The sequence below is a fragment of the Palaemon carinicauda genome, chromosome 14, assembly GCF_036898095.1.
Source record: "Palaemon carinicauda isolate YSFRI2023 chromosome 14, ASM3689809v2, whole genome shotgun sequence".
Classification (NCBI taxonomy): domain Eukaryota; kingdom Metazoa; phylum Arthropoda; class Malacostraca; order Decapoda; family Palaemonidae; genus Palaemon; species Palaemon carinicauda.
The window spans coordinates 13,213,896-13,229,528 of record NC_090738.1 but is presented as its reverse complement, the minus strand read 5'-3'; the positions used below and the strand labels follow the sequence as shown (position 1 = coordinate 13,229,528).

General features: G+C 37.1%; 1 protein-coding gene across 7 annotated transcripts in view; it reads left to right on the top strand.

Annotated features, from left to right (window-relative positions):
* The window catches only part of LOC137653427 (oxysterol-binding protein-related protein 9), a 354,924-nt gene that overhangs the window by 290,544 nt on the left and 48,747 nt on the right, over positions 1–15,633 (top strand). For all 7 annotated transcript variants that reach the window (XM_068386810.1, XM_068386807.1, XM_068386806.1 and 4 more), the window contains 3 exons: positions 708–847; positions 9,370–9,459; positions 9,674–9,810. In XM_068386810.1, the coding sequence (XP_068242911.1) occupies positions 708–847; positions 9,370–9,459; positions 9,674–9,810 (367 nt within the window). The remainder of the gene's footprint in view (positions 1–707; positions 848–9,369; positions 9,460–9,673; positions 9,811–15,633) is intronic.

Below are 15,633 nucleotides of genomic sequence, written 5' to 3'. Positions count from 1 at the left end.
TATAATGCATTGTATCTAAATTGATTAAATTTATACATTTAAACAAAATCGTTTCAAGTTGATGATGATGTCATATTACAACAATACAGTACTATGCAGTACACTATAGCACATTTTCATCAGAACATTATATTTTTCTTGTTTACTCAGTGGTCTATACTGTATAATTTTTTATGCTTATTTTTAATAAATTCGAATGCATACATCCTTGCATTTTATACTGATTCTGTTGAAGATATACTGGATTTGTTGTGATATAATTCAAACATTTATATTTTCTTATATTAAGTTGTTGACAGTTATTTACCAATATCAAATTACTTCGTATTTGTGTAGTTATTACATAGATTTTTCTTTGTGTTATAATCAAAGCACTGATTGTGAATTACATATTTGCATGTTGCATAGATGTTTTTTTATATGAACATATATTTGCTTAAGATTGTGTTGATTTGATATTCCCATGTCTCTGTACCATGATTTATACATCATTCTTGCATGCTTTTGCCCTTTGGAATGCAAGAATTTGTCCATTTACCAACTCAGGTCCATCCTTTTTGTATTTTTCCTACTAAATGTTAATCATTCTAAATTGCATTAATAAGGAATGTCCTCCAAATGCATACCAGCAGTTTTATTGTCATTCTGTCAATTACAAGGCACTGGTGATTATATCAAGTAACCTTTTGTTTCTCCTCTATTTGCAGTGGGCCCCGATTATTTGAAGATGCAGTCGAAACTATTGCTGTTACCGGCACAAATGATGCCTCCAATAGCGTTGGGGGAACGTCCAGTGATCCAGCCTCACAGCAACCTCTCTTGGAACGAGGTTCTGCTTCTCCTGCAGGTAAACCAATTATTGATATGCAGAGTTTTAGGTCAGAATAGATGGCAGCCGGCAGGAAAAGGGTAGTGCATACATCTTACAAAGATTTATTATTTTCGTTTTTTATGTGGCCGAGCTATTCACACGGAGGGATAATAGCAAATGAACTTCAGGTAAGTATTGAACTAATTAATTTAATTTTAAATTTGGCTGTAGTCATTGCATAATAAATTCACCTACTGTATTTTTTTACTTTTCCTTGTAGTTGCCAAATGGTGATGTGAGGAAGTAGATATCAATCCATTTGATAAAGAATTGCCATTATTCTCAAACAAAATTTTACCTGCTGCTTAGCAAACAAATTTTTAAGCATATTATCCATAGCAAAGCATAGGTATCAATAATGAATACAGGTATGTATCTGGGCTTATGACTTCTTGAAATAGTGATCATAAACATTATTTTAACATTTTCCTTTAAAAAAAAGGATAAATAATAGTGATTTTTTTTTAAGTAGAATCATCTACATTTTGTTGCATATCTGTCTACATTAAGAACATAAGTTCTCTCTCTATCTCATAAGAATCATATACATTTTGTTACATATCTGTCTACATTAAGAACATAAGTTCTCTCTCTATCTCATAAGAATCATATACATTTTGTTACATATCTGTCTACATTAAGAACATAAGTTCTCTCTCTATCTCATAAGAATCATATACATTTTGTTGCATATCTGTCGAAGAACACAAGTTCTCTCTCTGTCTCATAAGTGTTATAGGCTAGCTTATATCTACTACATAGAATTGCAAGTAGTCTTTTCATCAAAAATGAAATATACTTCATTGCTTAATATCTCATTACATGACCGGTATTCTACTCAGTTTAAACATTTCAAATATAAAAAAATATATACTAAATTTTGTATGGTATATGTATGCTAAAATGAGTAAGGAAATTCATAGTAATTGGGTGTGCCTTGCTGTGTTAAAAGGTTAAAGGTGTCTGGTTTCAATCACCAGAACGTCAGCCGGGCAAGCCCAACCCCCCACTGTGGTGCCCTACCACAGCAGTAGCCTCCCCAGTAAACAGCTTAAACTCACGCTCCTGGGCGGGGATCGATCTCTTGCCATGCGAATGCTAGGTAAACACGTTACCACTGTACTAGCTAGGAGGGTAACTCAGGGTTTGAGTTACATGATGCAAAGTTTAATTCTTATTGTTGTACAGGTTAATACTGTACATATTATTTCTCTGAGGCTCCCCTGATGTTCATAATGCATTGCTTCTCTTGAAGCTTGGCTGTATTGACATTTACCCCAAAATAAAAAATTTCCTGTTTTCTAGACTTTCGATAGGCTTAGGTCTCCAGAACAGTATTGAGACAATTTAATGGTTAACCCTTGGAAGACTGAAACAATTTAATAGCATACTCTATACAATGAGAAATATTAAGTACCCAAAATGACAGAAAGAGCATATAAAAAAAGAAGAATATTATGTTTTTATGAAGAATAGGAGCAGTATTCAAATGAAAAGAAACCAGATAGAATAGTGTGCCTGAGTGTACCCTCAAGCAAGAGAACTCTAACCCAAGACAGTAGAAGACCATGGTACAGAAGCTATGGTACTACCCAAGATTAGAGAACAATGGCTTGATTTCGGAGTGTCATTTACCTACAAGAGCTGCTTACCATAACTAAAGAGTCTCTTCTATCCTCACCAAGAGGAAAGTAGCCACTGAACAATTACATTGCTGTAGTTAACCCCTTGAACAAAGAAGAATTGTTTGATAATCTTGGTGTTGTCAGGAGAATGAGGACAAAGGAAAACGTGTAAAGAATAGGCCAGACTATTCAGTGTATGTGTAGGCATAGGAAAAATGAGCCATAACCAGAGAGAAAGAACCAGTCAAGTACTGTCTGGCCAGTCAAAGGATCTACCGGTAATTAACCCTCTAGCGGTAGTTTCTTAAGGGGTTGTTAGTGCCATGGCCAACCTACTACCAATGATGAAGTGCTGTACTGTACAGAACTGTACTTCAAATGGAAGCTTATTAATGTAGGTTTTATTAGATTGTCTTTTTTTGGGTTATGAAAAGGTAAACCAAATTAAACAAAAAGGACCTGAAGAATTGGAAGAAAAAGTTAATTATTTCCTACGCCTTGTATTCGAGCATCGTAAAGATAAAGACTATTAAGTTAAAGTGCATTGGCAACAAGGATGAAATGCCTCTAATCTTCGGTATTCCTTTAAAATCAACAGTAAATAAATTATGAGAAAAGTACTTTTACTAAACTGAAAACTGCACACTTTTATATGGTACAGTAAAATAAAAATGATGCAGTACATTAATAACTGTCTTTTAGGGGACCAGCTGGCTAAATCCATTTTTTAAGGATAGGACTATGACATTCATACCACTTAATAAGGTGACTTAGGACATCTCCAAACTGCATAGGATTTTTGCCTCTAACCTTTGGTTTTGCGACGCCAGGGAGATTTATCCTGAAAATGGGTGTTTTTCAAATTGTATCTCCTCCCTTGATACTTAATATTAAGACCTGAGATTACTACCCTATGTAGACCTGATGTAGACCTCCAATCAAATAGTTTTTTTTTTTTTCTAAAAGTCATTTTTTTTTTGCTGAATATGAATTTTTTCATTATGGTAAAAAAAGTAAACCCTATAAATCAGGGAAAAGTAAAAAAAAATATATAAACATGATAAAAGGACTCAATTTGATTGTTTTATCATGTCTTTCTAAGTTATATACCAAATTTCAATGCTATAACTTTAAAATTAAGGGAGAAGATAGAATTTGAGGGTTAAAAAGTAGTTTTGAGATATGGGCACTCAAAGTTTTTCTTTGTAATATTGTAAAGACAATATTAATAAATCATGATTATTATGAATTTTATGTTCCTTTTTTGGATATTAATAAAGCAAAACAACGTTATTGATCATAATTTAATCATAAATGAAGATCCCTTTGCTCAGTATCTTGCTCCTTTAGGCTCCTGGTCAGGCAAAACGGTTGCCCTTTCATCCACAACACTCTCTCTCTCTCCATCACTAACTCCACCAATATTGCCGATATTACCCACTTCTGAACTCTTATTAGAGCAAATTTTCTTCTTCCATACGTTAGTGAAATGTTGAAATAGTCTTTTCCTCTTTGGCATGGTGAAATTCTTCCCGAAACCAAGAAAAACAGACATAAAAGCGAGTGAATGATAGAGGTCAAACTCAAACGTATACTCTCTCTGAGGTTTGTGTTAGCACTGAAGGGTGTTATCATAACTTCCTGTCTTGTGACTCATGAAATCTATACAGATGCCATTGCTCACAATTTGTTTTATATTAAAATGTGATAATTATCAAAATTCATGATAACAGAAGATATACTGCATTTTCTTGTAGCGATCAGTGTTTTTGGTGTATTGAGTTACTTTTACTTATTACCCTGGAACTATGAAAGTAAGAGAAATTTTGATAAAATATTTTGTATATGCATTCTCCATTGCCATATGAAGCTCAGTGAATATTTTCAGGATTTTACGTTTTTCGTCGTATACCCTCATATGTTGGCATACTGGCCGGGCCGCCCCCTTTAGCAAGAGGAACAAAAATACAGTATTTTGTTCTAATCAGCTGATTTGGAAAGCATAGATGTATTCGGTATTCTCGAAGAGCTTACAAACGTAAACAATGAAAAACACATATTCGGACACCTATCATCCTTGGCCTCTCCAGTTCCCAACGGTCGCCTCAAAATTTGATCTCTCCAGTTGCATCTGAAGTCAAATTGGAATCAGGCTTTCGATTCCCCGGACACTCTGATTCCCTCGGGATCAGCGGAAAAAAACCGACTTTGGTGGTGGTTGGCAGACAAGAATCTGCTCAAGGGTGTCAATCTTTTCGTCCCGATTTGATGCTGTTCTTGGATGCATCAAAGGAAGGGTTGGGGGCCCATGTGCTGCACCACACGGCCTCAGGCCTTTGGTCAGGGTCCGAAAAGTACCTTCACATAAATCTCTTAGAGATGAAGGCCATCTTTCTGGCCCTTCAAGAGTTCCACCAGTTCCTAGCGGGTCACTCAGTGGTGGTGATAAGTGACAACACCACAGTAATGGCTTACATAGAATATCAAGGAGGTACTTTTTCGCAGCCCCTATCCCATCTAGCAGTAGAGATACTAAGATGGGCGGAAGTCCGTTTGTTCTCACTGTCAGTTAGCGTCATTCCAGGCAAAAGGAATGTGTTCGCCGACAATCTGAGTAGAGCGTCGTAGAAAGTGGGTTCCGAATGGTCTTTGGATCATCTAGTAGCCAACAAAGTCCTGAGTTTTCCGACTGGATCTGTTCGCAACGGCCTTGAACTTCAGGCTCCCGCTGTACTATTCCCCAATCTCAGATCCCAAGGCTCTCTGGCAAGATGCATTCCAACAACATTGGGACAACATTAACTAATACGCATTCCCAACGTTCGGTCTGATGAGAAGAGTACTCAACAAGACCAGAACATTGGTCAGTCTTTCAATGACCCTCAAAGCTCCGCTATGACCTCATGCGGAATGGTTCCAGGACCTTTTGCTGCTCCTGACAGAGCTCCCAAGAGAACTTCATCCACGACACAGTCTACTCAGTCAACCACATTTCAACATCTACCACAAGGCAGTAGCTTCGCTTCATCTTCACGCCTGGAGACTATCCAGCATCTCCTCACACAGAGAGGATTTTCGGAACAAGTTGCGAAAAGGATGTCTGGATATCTGCGAAAATCTTCAGCTTCAGTCTACCAGGCAAAGTGGAATGTCTTCTGTGGTTGGTGTTGTGGAAGTGGTCTCAATCCACTTGATGCCAGTTTTCCATCAATAGTGGAGATCTTTGTGTATTTGCTGGAAGAAATGCGTCTTCCAGTTTCAGCGGTTAAAGGCTATCGCTCAGCCTTGAGTCTCACTTTTAAACTGTAAGGAATGGACATTTCCTCATCGCTCGAACATTCCCTTCTCATACAAAGTTATGAACTTACCTGTCCTCAGTTGGAAGTGAGACCTCCCCCATGTAACATGGTTCGAATTCTTCGGTCTCTAAAGAGGCCTTCGTACAAACCATTACTCCAGGCAACAGATCGCCAACTTGACTTGGAAGATGGTGTTCCTACTCACCTTGTCATCAGCCAAATGAGTCAGCGAACCTCTTAGTCTCTCTTATGACATCGCCCATTCAATGGGAGGGGGAGAGGTAAGCTTCACCTTCGTCCCTGAGTTTGTTGCAAAGAATCAGAATCTGGGGGTTTCGGACCCTAGGTTCGAATCCTTCAAGATAAGTCTCCGCTCTGTAACTGATGACCCAGATCATCTGTTACTATGCCCAGTAAGGTGTTTGAGGTGCTATCTCAAGAGAACAGCAGCAGCTCAGCCTAGAGTGTCCTCGCTCTTCGTAAGCACGGGCAGAACCAAGAGGAGGGTCACAAAGAACACAATCTCTGCATGGATTTGCAAAGTCATTGACTTTGCCCTAAATCTCGACCCTCCTCCAACACGTCGTCCCAGAGCTAATGATGTCGGGCGGTGCTACGTCCCTGGCCTTTAAAAAAACTACGCTGTGACACAGGTATTACAAGTGGGTGTGTGGAAACAGCAAACAACATTCACCACCCACTACCTCGATACATTCTCTATCAGTCCTGTGGTGGCTGCACAACAGATGGTTTAGTACCTCAAGCTCCTTATTGGACAAGTAGCAGAAGGTTGAGGGCATTGTTTACCCAGGTTTTAGTCTGAGTGAATGAAAAGGAATGTCTGGCTCTTTTCCTTTCTTCATCCTCCCCTCTCTTGGGGGAAATCAGCATCCTGGAACCTCTGCACAAGCTGGCCTCAAACCTTTGCAAGTAAACCATCGCTCCCTTGTGTAACCTAGTATTATTCCAATACTGCTGCATCCCCAAACCCTAGAGAGGTGGTATTGGGAATGTCTCGGTGTCTTCAGTTATTTCCCCCAAAACAAGACTCAGAATAACGTTTACCTGGATAATCACACTGCAAGTTTATCACCTCACACAACTTGGGTAGGCCGTTGACCATGCTTAGCAAGTTTAGCGAGTTGTTAGGGTCTCCTTATTGTTGCACAAAATCTGCACAATAGGGAGTACCCCAGGTAAGGCCAAAAAAGCCAGATTGACAGGGACATCCACCCTCCTAATGGGTGAGTCACCCCTATAAATAGCATTGGTTTATATTCCAGTTACAGAATAATTGACAAATTCAGAGGTAATTTGTATTTTCCCTCAAAATATAAACTTTAGCTATTTATACATACTTTCCTGCCAACCCTGTCCCCCTTGATGTCCTATCTCCAAGCAAAGTGAGCTCAAGGTGTATGAGTGGGAGGGGTACTTACCTTCTGCTAACTAGCGGGATGGGTAGTTAACCCTCGCTATATTTTAATAGATCGTCCTTTCAGCTTCACCGAAAGTAATACCCCTATAAATAGCTAAAGTTTATATCGTTAGGAAAATTACAACTTGCCTCCGAATTTGTCATTTTTATTTCAAAATATGATACTAGTATGTGAATATTACAATAATTATTACAGTAATGGATACAGCTAAGTGAAACATAAGTGTTGGTATTAAAATCATGTTTTGTTAAATACAGCTCTATATTTTTGCCACAGTAAATGGACATCTTGTTTTGTCAATGGCGTAGCCTTGCCAAGCAGTTCATACATTAATGAGGGTTCCTATTAAATTTTTTTATTTACAGTACATATGTTTAAGGATGTCTACAGTAAAATTAAGTTTAGGCATAAAAAGTAATTTAAGAGTTTATACAGTAATGGGTTTATAAGAATGTCTATAAAAATTAGATTTGTAAAAAACAAAAGTATGAAAAATTGAAAAAAATAATTTATAAAAGATATACCGTAGATTTCAGTATCGTGTACGTTGTGGTTTTGTAGCTATTGTGTGGTTTGCTGGAAAAAACATCTGCGATACTCATGGGAATACTATACAGTGCACATACGAGGGGCGTTCATTAAAGATTTCCCCTGACCCACTTATAACAGACATAGACAGACAAAACTTGGAACAGTTATTAGTCTTTTTCTACATAGGCATCACCCAGGGTATGCATTTTTTCCTATCATTTCATGCAACTCTAGAGACCTTGTTTGTAATAGTTGGTGAGTTGAGCCTCAAACCATAACTTCACCTTGGAAATCAGTGTCTCATCATCTGAAAAATGTGTTCCCTTAAAAAATGACTTCATTGTTGGTACGAGGTGAAAGTCAGAAGGTGCCAGGTCAGGAAAATAAGGAGGTGCGGAAGAATTTCGTAGCCACAAAAGTGCGCTTCTGTCTGGGCGGTATGCGAGTTGTGGACTGGAGCATTGTCTTGTAGGAGACAGATTCCTCTGGTCAGCATGCAGCTCCTTCTGAGTCTTATGGATTGTTGCAATTTACATAGTAGTGAAGCATAATAAGTCCCATTAATTGTGGTACCCTTGGCCAGTAAATCCGTCATCACTACTCCGTGCTGGCCCAAAAGATGGTAAGCATGACCTCTCCGGTAGAGGGTTGCACTCTTGCTTTCTTTGGGGATGGTAAGTCAAAGGGCTTCCACTGCATAGATTGGACTTTAGTCTCAGGATCATAGTGATGGACGCATGTTTCATCTTGTGATAAATTTGCCAAAAAAGGCTTCCTGGTTTTGTTGATATATGTCTGAAAGTGCCTTTAAGCAATCCAATCATTCCTGCTTGGGAAAAGGAGTAAAGAGCCTGGGAATCCACTGTGCAGACACCTTATGCTTGAGCAAATGATCCTGAAAAATCTTTTCCACAGATCCTACATTTATTTTCATAATTTGGGCTAACTGACAAACAGTTATACTGCGATCTTCCAAAACGGCAGCCTCTACTTGATAGATGATCTCTTCATCAATGGCCGAATGGTGATATCCAGGAGCAGGCGCTGTTTCGACAAATGTTCGGCCAAACTTGAACTGGTGATGGCATTGTTTTACAACATCATATGATGGGGTAGCATCTCCATAAGTTTGCTTCATTTCATCGAAGGTCTGTTTCGGCATGTGACCTTTCAAATATAGAAACCTAATCACTGCTTGGTATTCGACTGGGTCCATAGTCACACCGCACTTCAATCTAACACTTGTGAAAAAGGAAGCAATATGAGTTCAGTGCTGCAAATTAGCATGTGACTTATACACTAATGTACCAATACACAGGTAAAATTTCAGTCAGATATAATAATCCTAAGTGGGTCAGGGGAAATCATTAATGAACGCCCCTCGTATACATATAACAAAAATTTGGTGTAACTAGGCCTAATAGTATTCATAGGAGTGTGGTAAAGTGCAATAAGAACGGGGAAAAGGATTATAAAGGATTAAAATACTGTACTCCTAAATAGCGAACTATAGGTTTCCCTTGCAAAGATAATGGAATAATTTTATTGATCCTGTACACCATACTTGAACAATCAAAGTTTCTTACAAATTTTGTATTTTACAGAGCCTTCAGCCATTCAAACTCAGCCAAGTGTTGCTCCTACACATTCCCCGTCCAGTGCTTCAGTTCCTTTGTTGACTCAAAATGCATCAGGTAAGACTAAACTAATCAGATTAGATTTATCAGTCTTTATAAAAGACATGTTGACATCATTCAAATTTTATTTTAGTTCTAAAAAAAAAAGGTGTTTCAATGTCCTTTGTGAGATATTTCAATAACATTATATTTTCTGTAGTGAACAAAATCTTTGTATGTTTTTTTTTTCTTATTTAGTTTTAAATCACAAACCATGAAAATCTTCTTGCAGAAAGCAGTGCTTCAGATCAATGCAACAGCGTGAGTGGTCCTATCAACGACTATGATCGTATGTACGAGGAAGATGATGAGTCAGAGTTAGGATCTATGGAAAATCATGGTTCTGTCATACACCATCTTCTATCACAGGTATGTTTTCTACCACATTGGAATTCTTACGGTAGATACTTTCGTATTAAAAGATATTGGTTTGGTCTTGCCTTATGTGGCATGTTTGTGTATATACTGTATATATACATATGTGACTTAGATTTTCTTTTAGTTTACAGTAATCCCCTGTCTATCACTGGTGTTCTATTCCATGCACCTCTGCAATAGCTGAAAAACTGTGAAGTATATACAGAAATCCATGGTATATTTGTTTTTATTTTTAAAGTTTTTCATATTTTTTTAATTTTATTCATAAATTTAAGCTTTTACAGTATATAGTAAACCATTATTATAAACACACTTATAAACTCATTACAGTGATACCTCGGTACTCGACCATAATCCGTTCGAGATCCGTGTTCGACCTCCGATTTGTTCGAGTACCGAATTTTTTTTCCCCATAAGAAATAATGGTATATATTCTATTCCGTTCCCAAGCACTCGAACAGGCCCAAAATATTAATAAAACGTGTACCTAAACAACAATAATTATCTAAATGTGTATGAAATTGGTCAGAAAATCCTATAAAACAATTTTAAACCATTTACTGTACTAAAATAAAACAATTTTAAACCATTTTCTGTACTGTAGTGAACATACCTTTGAGCAGCGGTTCGATGGCATACAGGGATGGATGTGGAGAGGATGGAAGGGGGAGGTTACTGCTTGGAAGGAGAGTCCCCTTCCATGATGTGGCGGGGTAGTTCTCCTTCAGGAGTTGTTTCTCTCTCCAATGAAAGGGTGGGCAGATCTATTTCAGGGGTTTCTTCTCTTCTTTGTCTCTTCTTTGGAGGAGAAACAGGCTTTGATGTAGCAGCTTTCTTTTCTTTTGTGAAAAACTGGTCTATTGTTAATTGTTTCTTCCTCCTCTGCAGTATTCTTCGAAAATGATACATGACACTATCATTAAACATATGCACTGCCCGGTTTGCTACTGCAATTTCTGGGTGGTATTTTTCAGCAAAAGCCTGCACATCTGCCCACTTGGAACAAATTTCATTGATGAGAGAACTTGGAACATCCTCCCTTACCTCATCCTCTTCTGAAGATTCCTGCTCCACAATCAGATCCTGCTGCTGTTGTTGTTGCAGGTGCAACAATTCCTCCACAGTCAACTCGGTAGAATGGCTTTCTACAAGCTCATCAATATCATCCTTGTCGACCTCAAGCCCCAAACTCCTGCCCATGACAACAATTTCCTCAACGACATCAGTGTCATCAGAAATTACAGGGGTAGCAGTGCTTGGACCCGCCTCTGGTTGGAAACCTTCAAACTCCCTCTCTGTGACACATGATGGCCACAGCTTACGCCAGGCAGAGTTCAATGTCCTATAGGTCACACCTCGCCAAGCTTGGTCAATCATGTTAACAGAGTTGAGGATGCTGAAGTGTTCCTTCCAGAATTCCTTTAGGGTCAACTTCGTGTCACTGGTCACTTCAAAACACTTTCTGAAAAGGGCCTTGGTATAGAGTTTTTTGAAGTTTGAAATGACCTGTTGGTCCATGGGCTGGAGTATGGGAGTAGTATTGGGGGGCAAGAATTTGATTTTGATAAAGCTGTATTCTTCTTTCAAGTCATCCTCGAGACCTGGAGGATGTGCAGGAGCATTGTCCATAACCAGAAGACATTTCATTGGCAAGCTCTTTTCAATGAGGTAAGCCTTAACCTGGGGGGCAAACACTTCGTTTATCCACTCAGTAAAGAATTGTCTTGTGACCCAAGATTTAGTGTTCGAGCGCCACATAACTGGTAGTGCACTTTTACAAATATTATTTCGTTTGAACACCCGGGGGTTGTCCGAGTGGTACACTAACAAGGGTTTGATCTTGCAATCGCCACTTGCATTTGCACACAGCAACAATGTTAGCCTATCTTTCATTGGCTTGTGACCTGGCATCTTCGTCTCGTCCTTGTTAATGTACGTATTGGCTGGCATTTTCTTCCAAAATAACCCAGTCTCATCACAATTAAAGACTTGTTGTGCGATCAAATTTTGTTCATTTATGTACCGATCGAATTCCCCCACGTATTTATCGGCTGCAATTTGATCCGAACTAGCTGCCTCCCCATGCCTAGTAACACGATGAATACCTGTTCTATTACGAAACTTTTCAAACCAACCCCTGCTCGCTTTAAATGTAAATGAATCACTTTCACTGGTACTCGGACTTTTCTTCACTAATTCTTCATAGATATGCAACGCTTTTTCACAAATGAACGCTTCACTAACACTTTCCCCGGCCAACTGTTTTTCTTTAATAAATATTAAAAGCAACTTTTCCATCTCCTCAATCACTTGTGGCCTTTGCTTAGTTACCGCCGTAACTCCCGTTGCAACATTCACCTTCTTAATCATTTCTTTATGCTTTAAAAACGTAGAAATGGTCGACTTCGCCATTCCGTATTCTACCGCTAAATCGGACACTCGTACACCATTCTCATATTTCGCTATAATTTCCTTCTTCAACTCGATCGTTGTTCGCACTGTTTTCCTCTTCTCCTTCCCCTTAACACTCATTACTTTCTTGGGACTCATTATGAAAGCTAAAAAAGCAATTAAAAGCACTGAAAATCACTAAATCACAACGAATGCTGATCGCGCGTTGTCTGAGTGACGCTCTCGAGAGAACTGATGCTTCCCGAACAAGCGAGAGTGGCCGAGATGGCGCGATCATCACAAAGCCCATGCGGTCGTCACGTGTTCGGCTGGTCGAGTACCGAATTTTTGGTCGAGCACCGCAGCAAAAATTTCTCGAAAATTTTGGTCGAACTCCGAATTGTTCGAGTATAGAGTCGTTCGACTACCGAGGTATCACTGTATATACTTCTAAAACACTTTTTGGGTCAAAACTTACTTTTACTGTAGGCATTCTTACATACACGTAAATGAAAATAATTCAATCTGAACACTCATTAACATATGTACTGTACTGTTCAGCCAGGCTACAATGTTGACCAAACTACATATCCATTTACTCTGGCCAAAAACTATAACTGTATTTAAAGTAAACAGCATTTTGATAACACATGTTTCACATAACTGTATTCCATAATAATGATTATAATATTCACATATAAATATCAAATGAAATTAAAACAATATACATCTGTGTTATTGTTTACATTTGTAAGCTCTTCGGGACTATTATCTATGCTTTCCAAATCAGCTGATCGAAGCAAACTACCAAATTACTTTTTTTTTTGTAAAAAATCATTTTCTCAAAGTTTATTTAATATAATGTTCATTTTATTGGCTTATCGAAGTATAGAGGCATTTCATCACTGTTGGCAATGCACAATAACTTTATAGTCTTTACCTTTACAAATTTTTTATTACAAAGCATAAGAAATTATCGTCTTTTTCTTCAAATTCTTTAGGTAGTTTTTGTGCAATGGTGTTTACCTTTTCATAAATCAAAAAAGATACACTGTACAGTAATATAATGCTGTATGAGTCATATTCTATTTATTAAGATTTGTATCAACTATGGTAGTTGCTTACTATCATACAAAATTTGAAATGCAAACAAAGCAGCTGTTATTTAAATCGGTTGTTTATAACAAAATAGCTGTTTTTCATTTGGTTATTTATAGCTGTATGCATAACGAAAGATACTTTTATTATTTCTCCTCTTGGTTTTTTAACTTGTTGAATTAGAAGTTGGGTTAAAAAGGTGGAGAAAAGGGTATTATATTATAATTATGCCTAAAAAAATGAACTCACATGATACATAAGATACATGTTAAAATCCTTTTTTTATAGGTGAAAATTTGGTCCCCACTCAATATGCGAGATCATGAGTGTTACACAAGTAGGCTTACATGCAGTATTAATGTAATTTACTTTTATTAATTGCTAGGCTTAAAAGTGGGTATTAATAATAATTAATTATTAAAATACTGTATGAAAAATATAAAACTTACCTATCCTCAGAAACCCACAGTATAGAGGAATCAGCAATATGGATGTATATAAATTCACTAGATACTGAGGAAGCAATAAGTGAACAGTGATATGGCGAGGGATTACTGGTTTTATTAGATTTTGAAAGAGCAATCCTTATAGTAGGTAAAATATGCTGAGAATATAAAAAATGTATTTCACTGTATTATATATGTAACAATAAAGTAACTATTATTGTATTTATTTAGACTTGAAGATGAACTTAATACAGTAGTGTATACACAAATATTATTGTCTGATAAAATCATCTTCCAGGTTACAGAAGAGAATATATTCGTAAGTTTCCAAGAGATACTAGACTCACTGGTGCTCATTTGAAATGCAGTTAAATATTTGAATGCTGAGGTTGCAAATTCTTGTCCACTGAGAAACTTAGCCTATACAAATATCAGGAATCACCTGTTTTTCTACAGTCCTTCAGTGTAATGTAGAACAACTGAAATTTCCTTCCATGTTTAACTCCACTGAATTGTAATAAGGATAATTCTGCAGCACCTTTTGTTTTATAATTACTGTATAGAAGTTTGTGGGAAGTATATGACAACAATTACAAAGTAATTATGGAGTAACTGTAGGGAAGAGCTTGACAATAGTTATGGTTAATTGGTGTCAGCAGAAATCTAACTCTTGTATAAATCTTGAGAATAGTTATGGTTAATTGGTGTCGGCAGAAATCTAACTTGTATAAACATTTATATTTCTAACAGGTTCTTTCAAATCGAGATTGTTTTTATTATGACATAATGCTTGTTGGGGCCTGACATACAGTATGTACTGTACATAGGAAGATTTACCATACACACTATTTTAAGAAGTAACTTTTTTTAAGTTTTGCACATTATTAATGATTCATAAGGTTGTTTCACTCTGTATTACTGTATACTGTAGTATAGTTTATTATATACCGGACTAGTACAATACTGTATTGTGTCCCCCTATGGTTATCAAAAATCTTTTCAAGTATAGTCTAAGGTAGACTTCTGCTGGCAAGCTCCCCTAATGAAATTTCAAGCTGTTGTAAACAGTTTTGAGAATGAGAAGGCAAAATTAATAACATGTATTTGCATAAAAACCAGATTGAATTATATATTTTGCACTTTATTACAGTATTGTCCAGTTAATGTAGAGTAACAAAGACTACTGGAAAAAGTGAAGCAATCATATTTATGTAAGGAAATTTTCACAAAACATATTTATATACATAGAATTACATAGTATTCACAAAATAGTTTCTCTCTGCACTGCGGAAATATATAGTTAACACGATCATCATAGCACAATTACTGTGGATGCACAAGTTAAGTTAACAAAAAGGAATTTTGGCAAGAAAGTGCTATTACAAAAGGGCTTTAAAGGAATAAGCTGTGCTATGTACTGTACTCTCCAAACTAACATCCCTTCTTCAACCTCTCATGTTGCTGAGAACCAAGAATCCTCTTGTGGTTGTGTCATCCAAGTCAGCTTAAGAAAAATGTTACCCAAACCCTTTTTACATGCTAACATGAATTTTTCATCGTCTAACAAAATACAGCATTGGCCAGTCTGTTACTGAAGGATTCTAGCAGTTACTAATGTATTCAAAATGAGTGTATACTAAATATAGAACAAACTTATACAAAAAACTTTGTTTGCAAAATTCTTCAGAATTAAAATTCTATGAAAAATAGAGAAAAACAGAAGCAAAAGCAATATTGTTGTATACAGTATAGTGCAGGTGAAAATAACAAATCCAGATGAATAATCATAAATGTAAAATGGTAGTAGTTGAAGAATACATAAGACAAATTTTAGTTAAGGGAACATAGTGCTGTAGCATTACTTGACTTTTTTTAACTC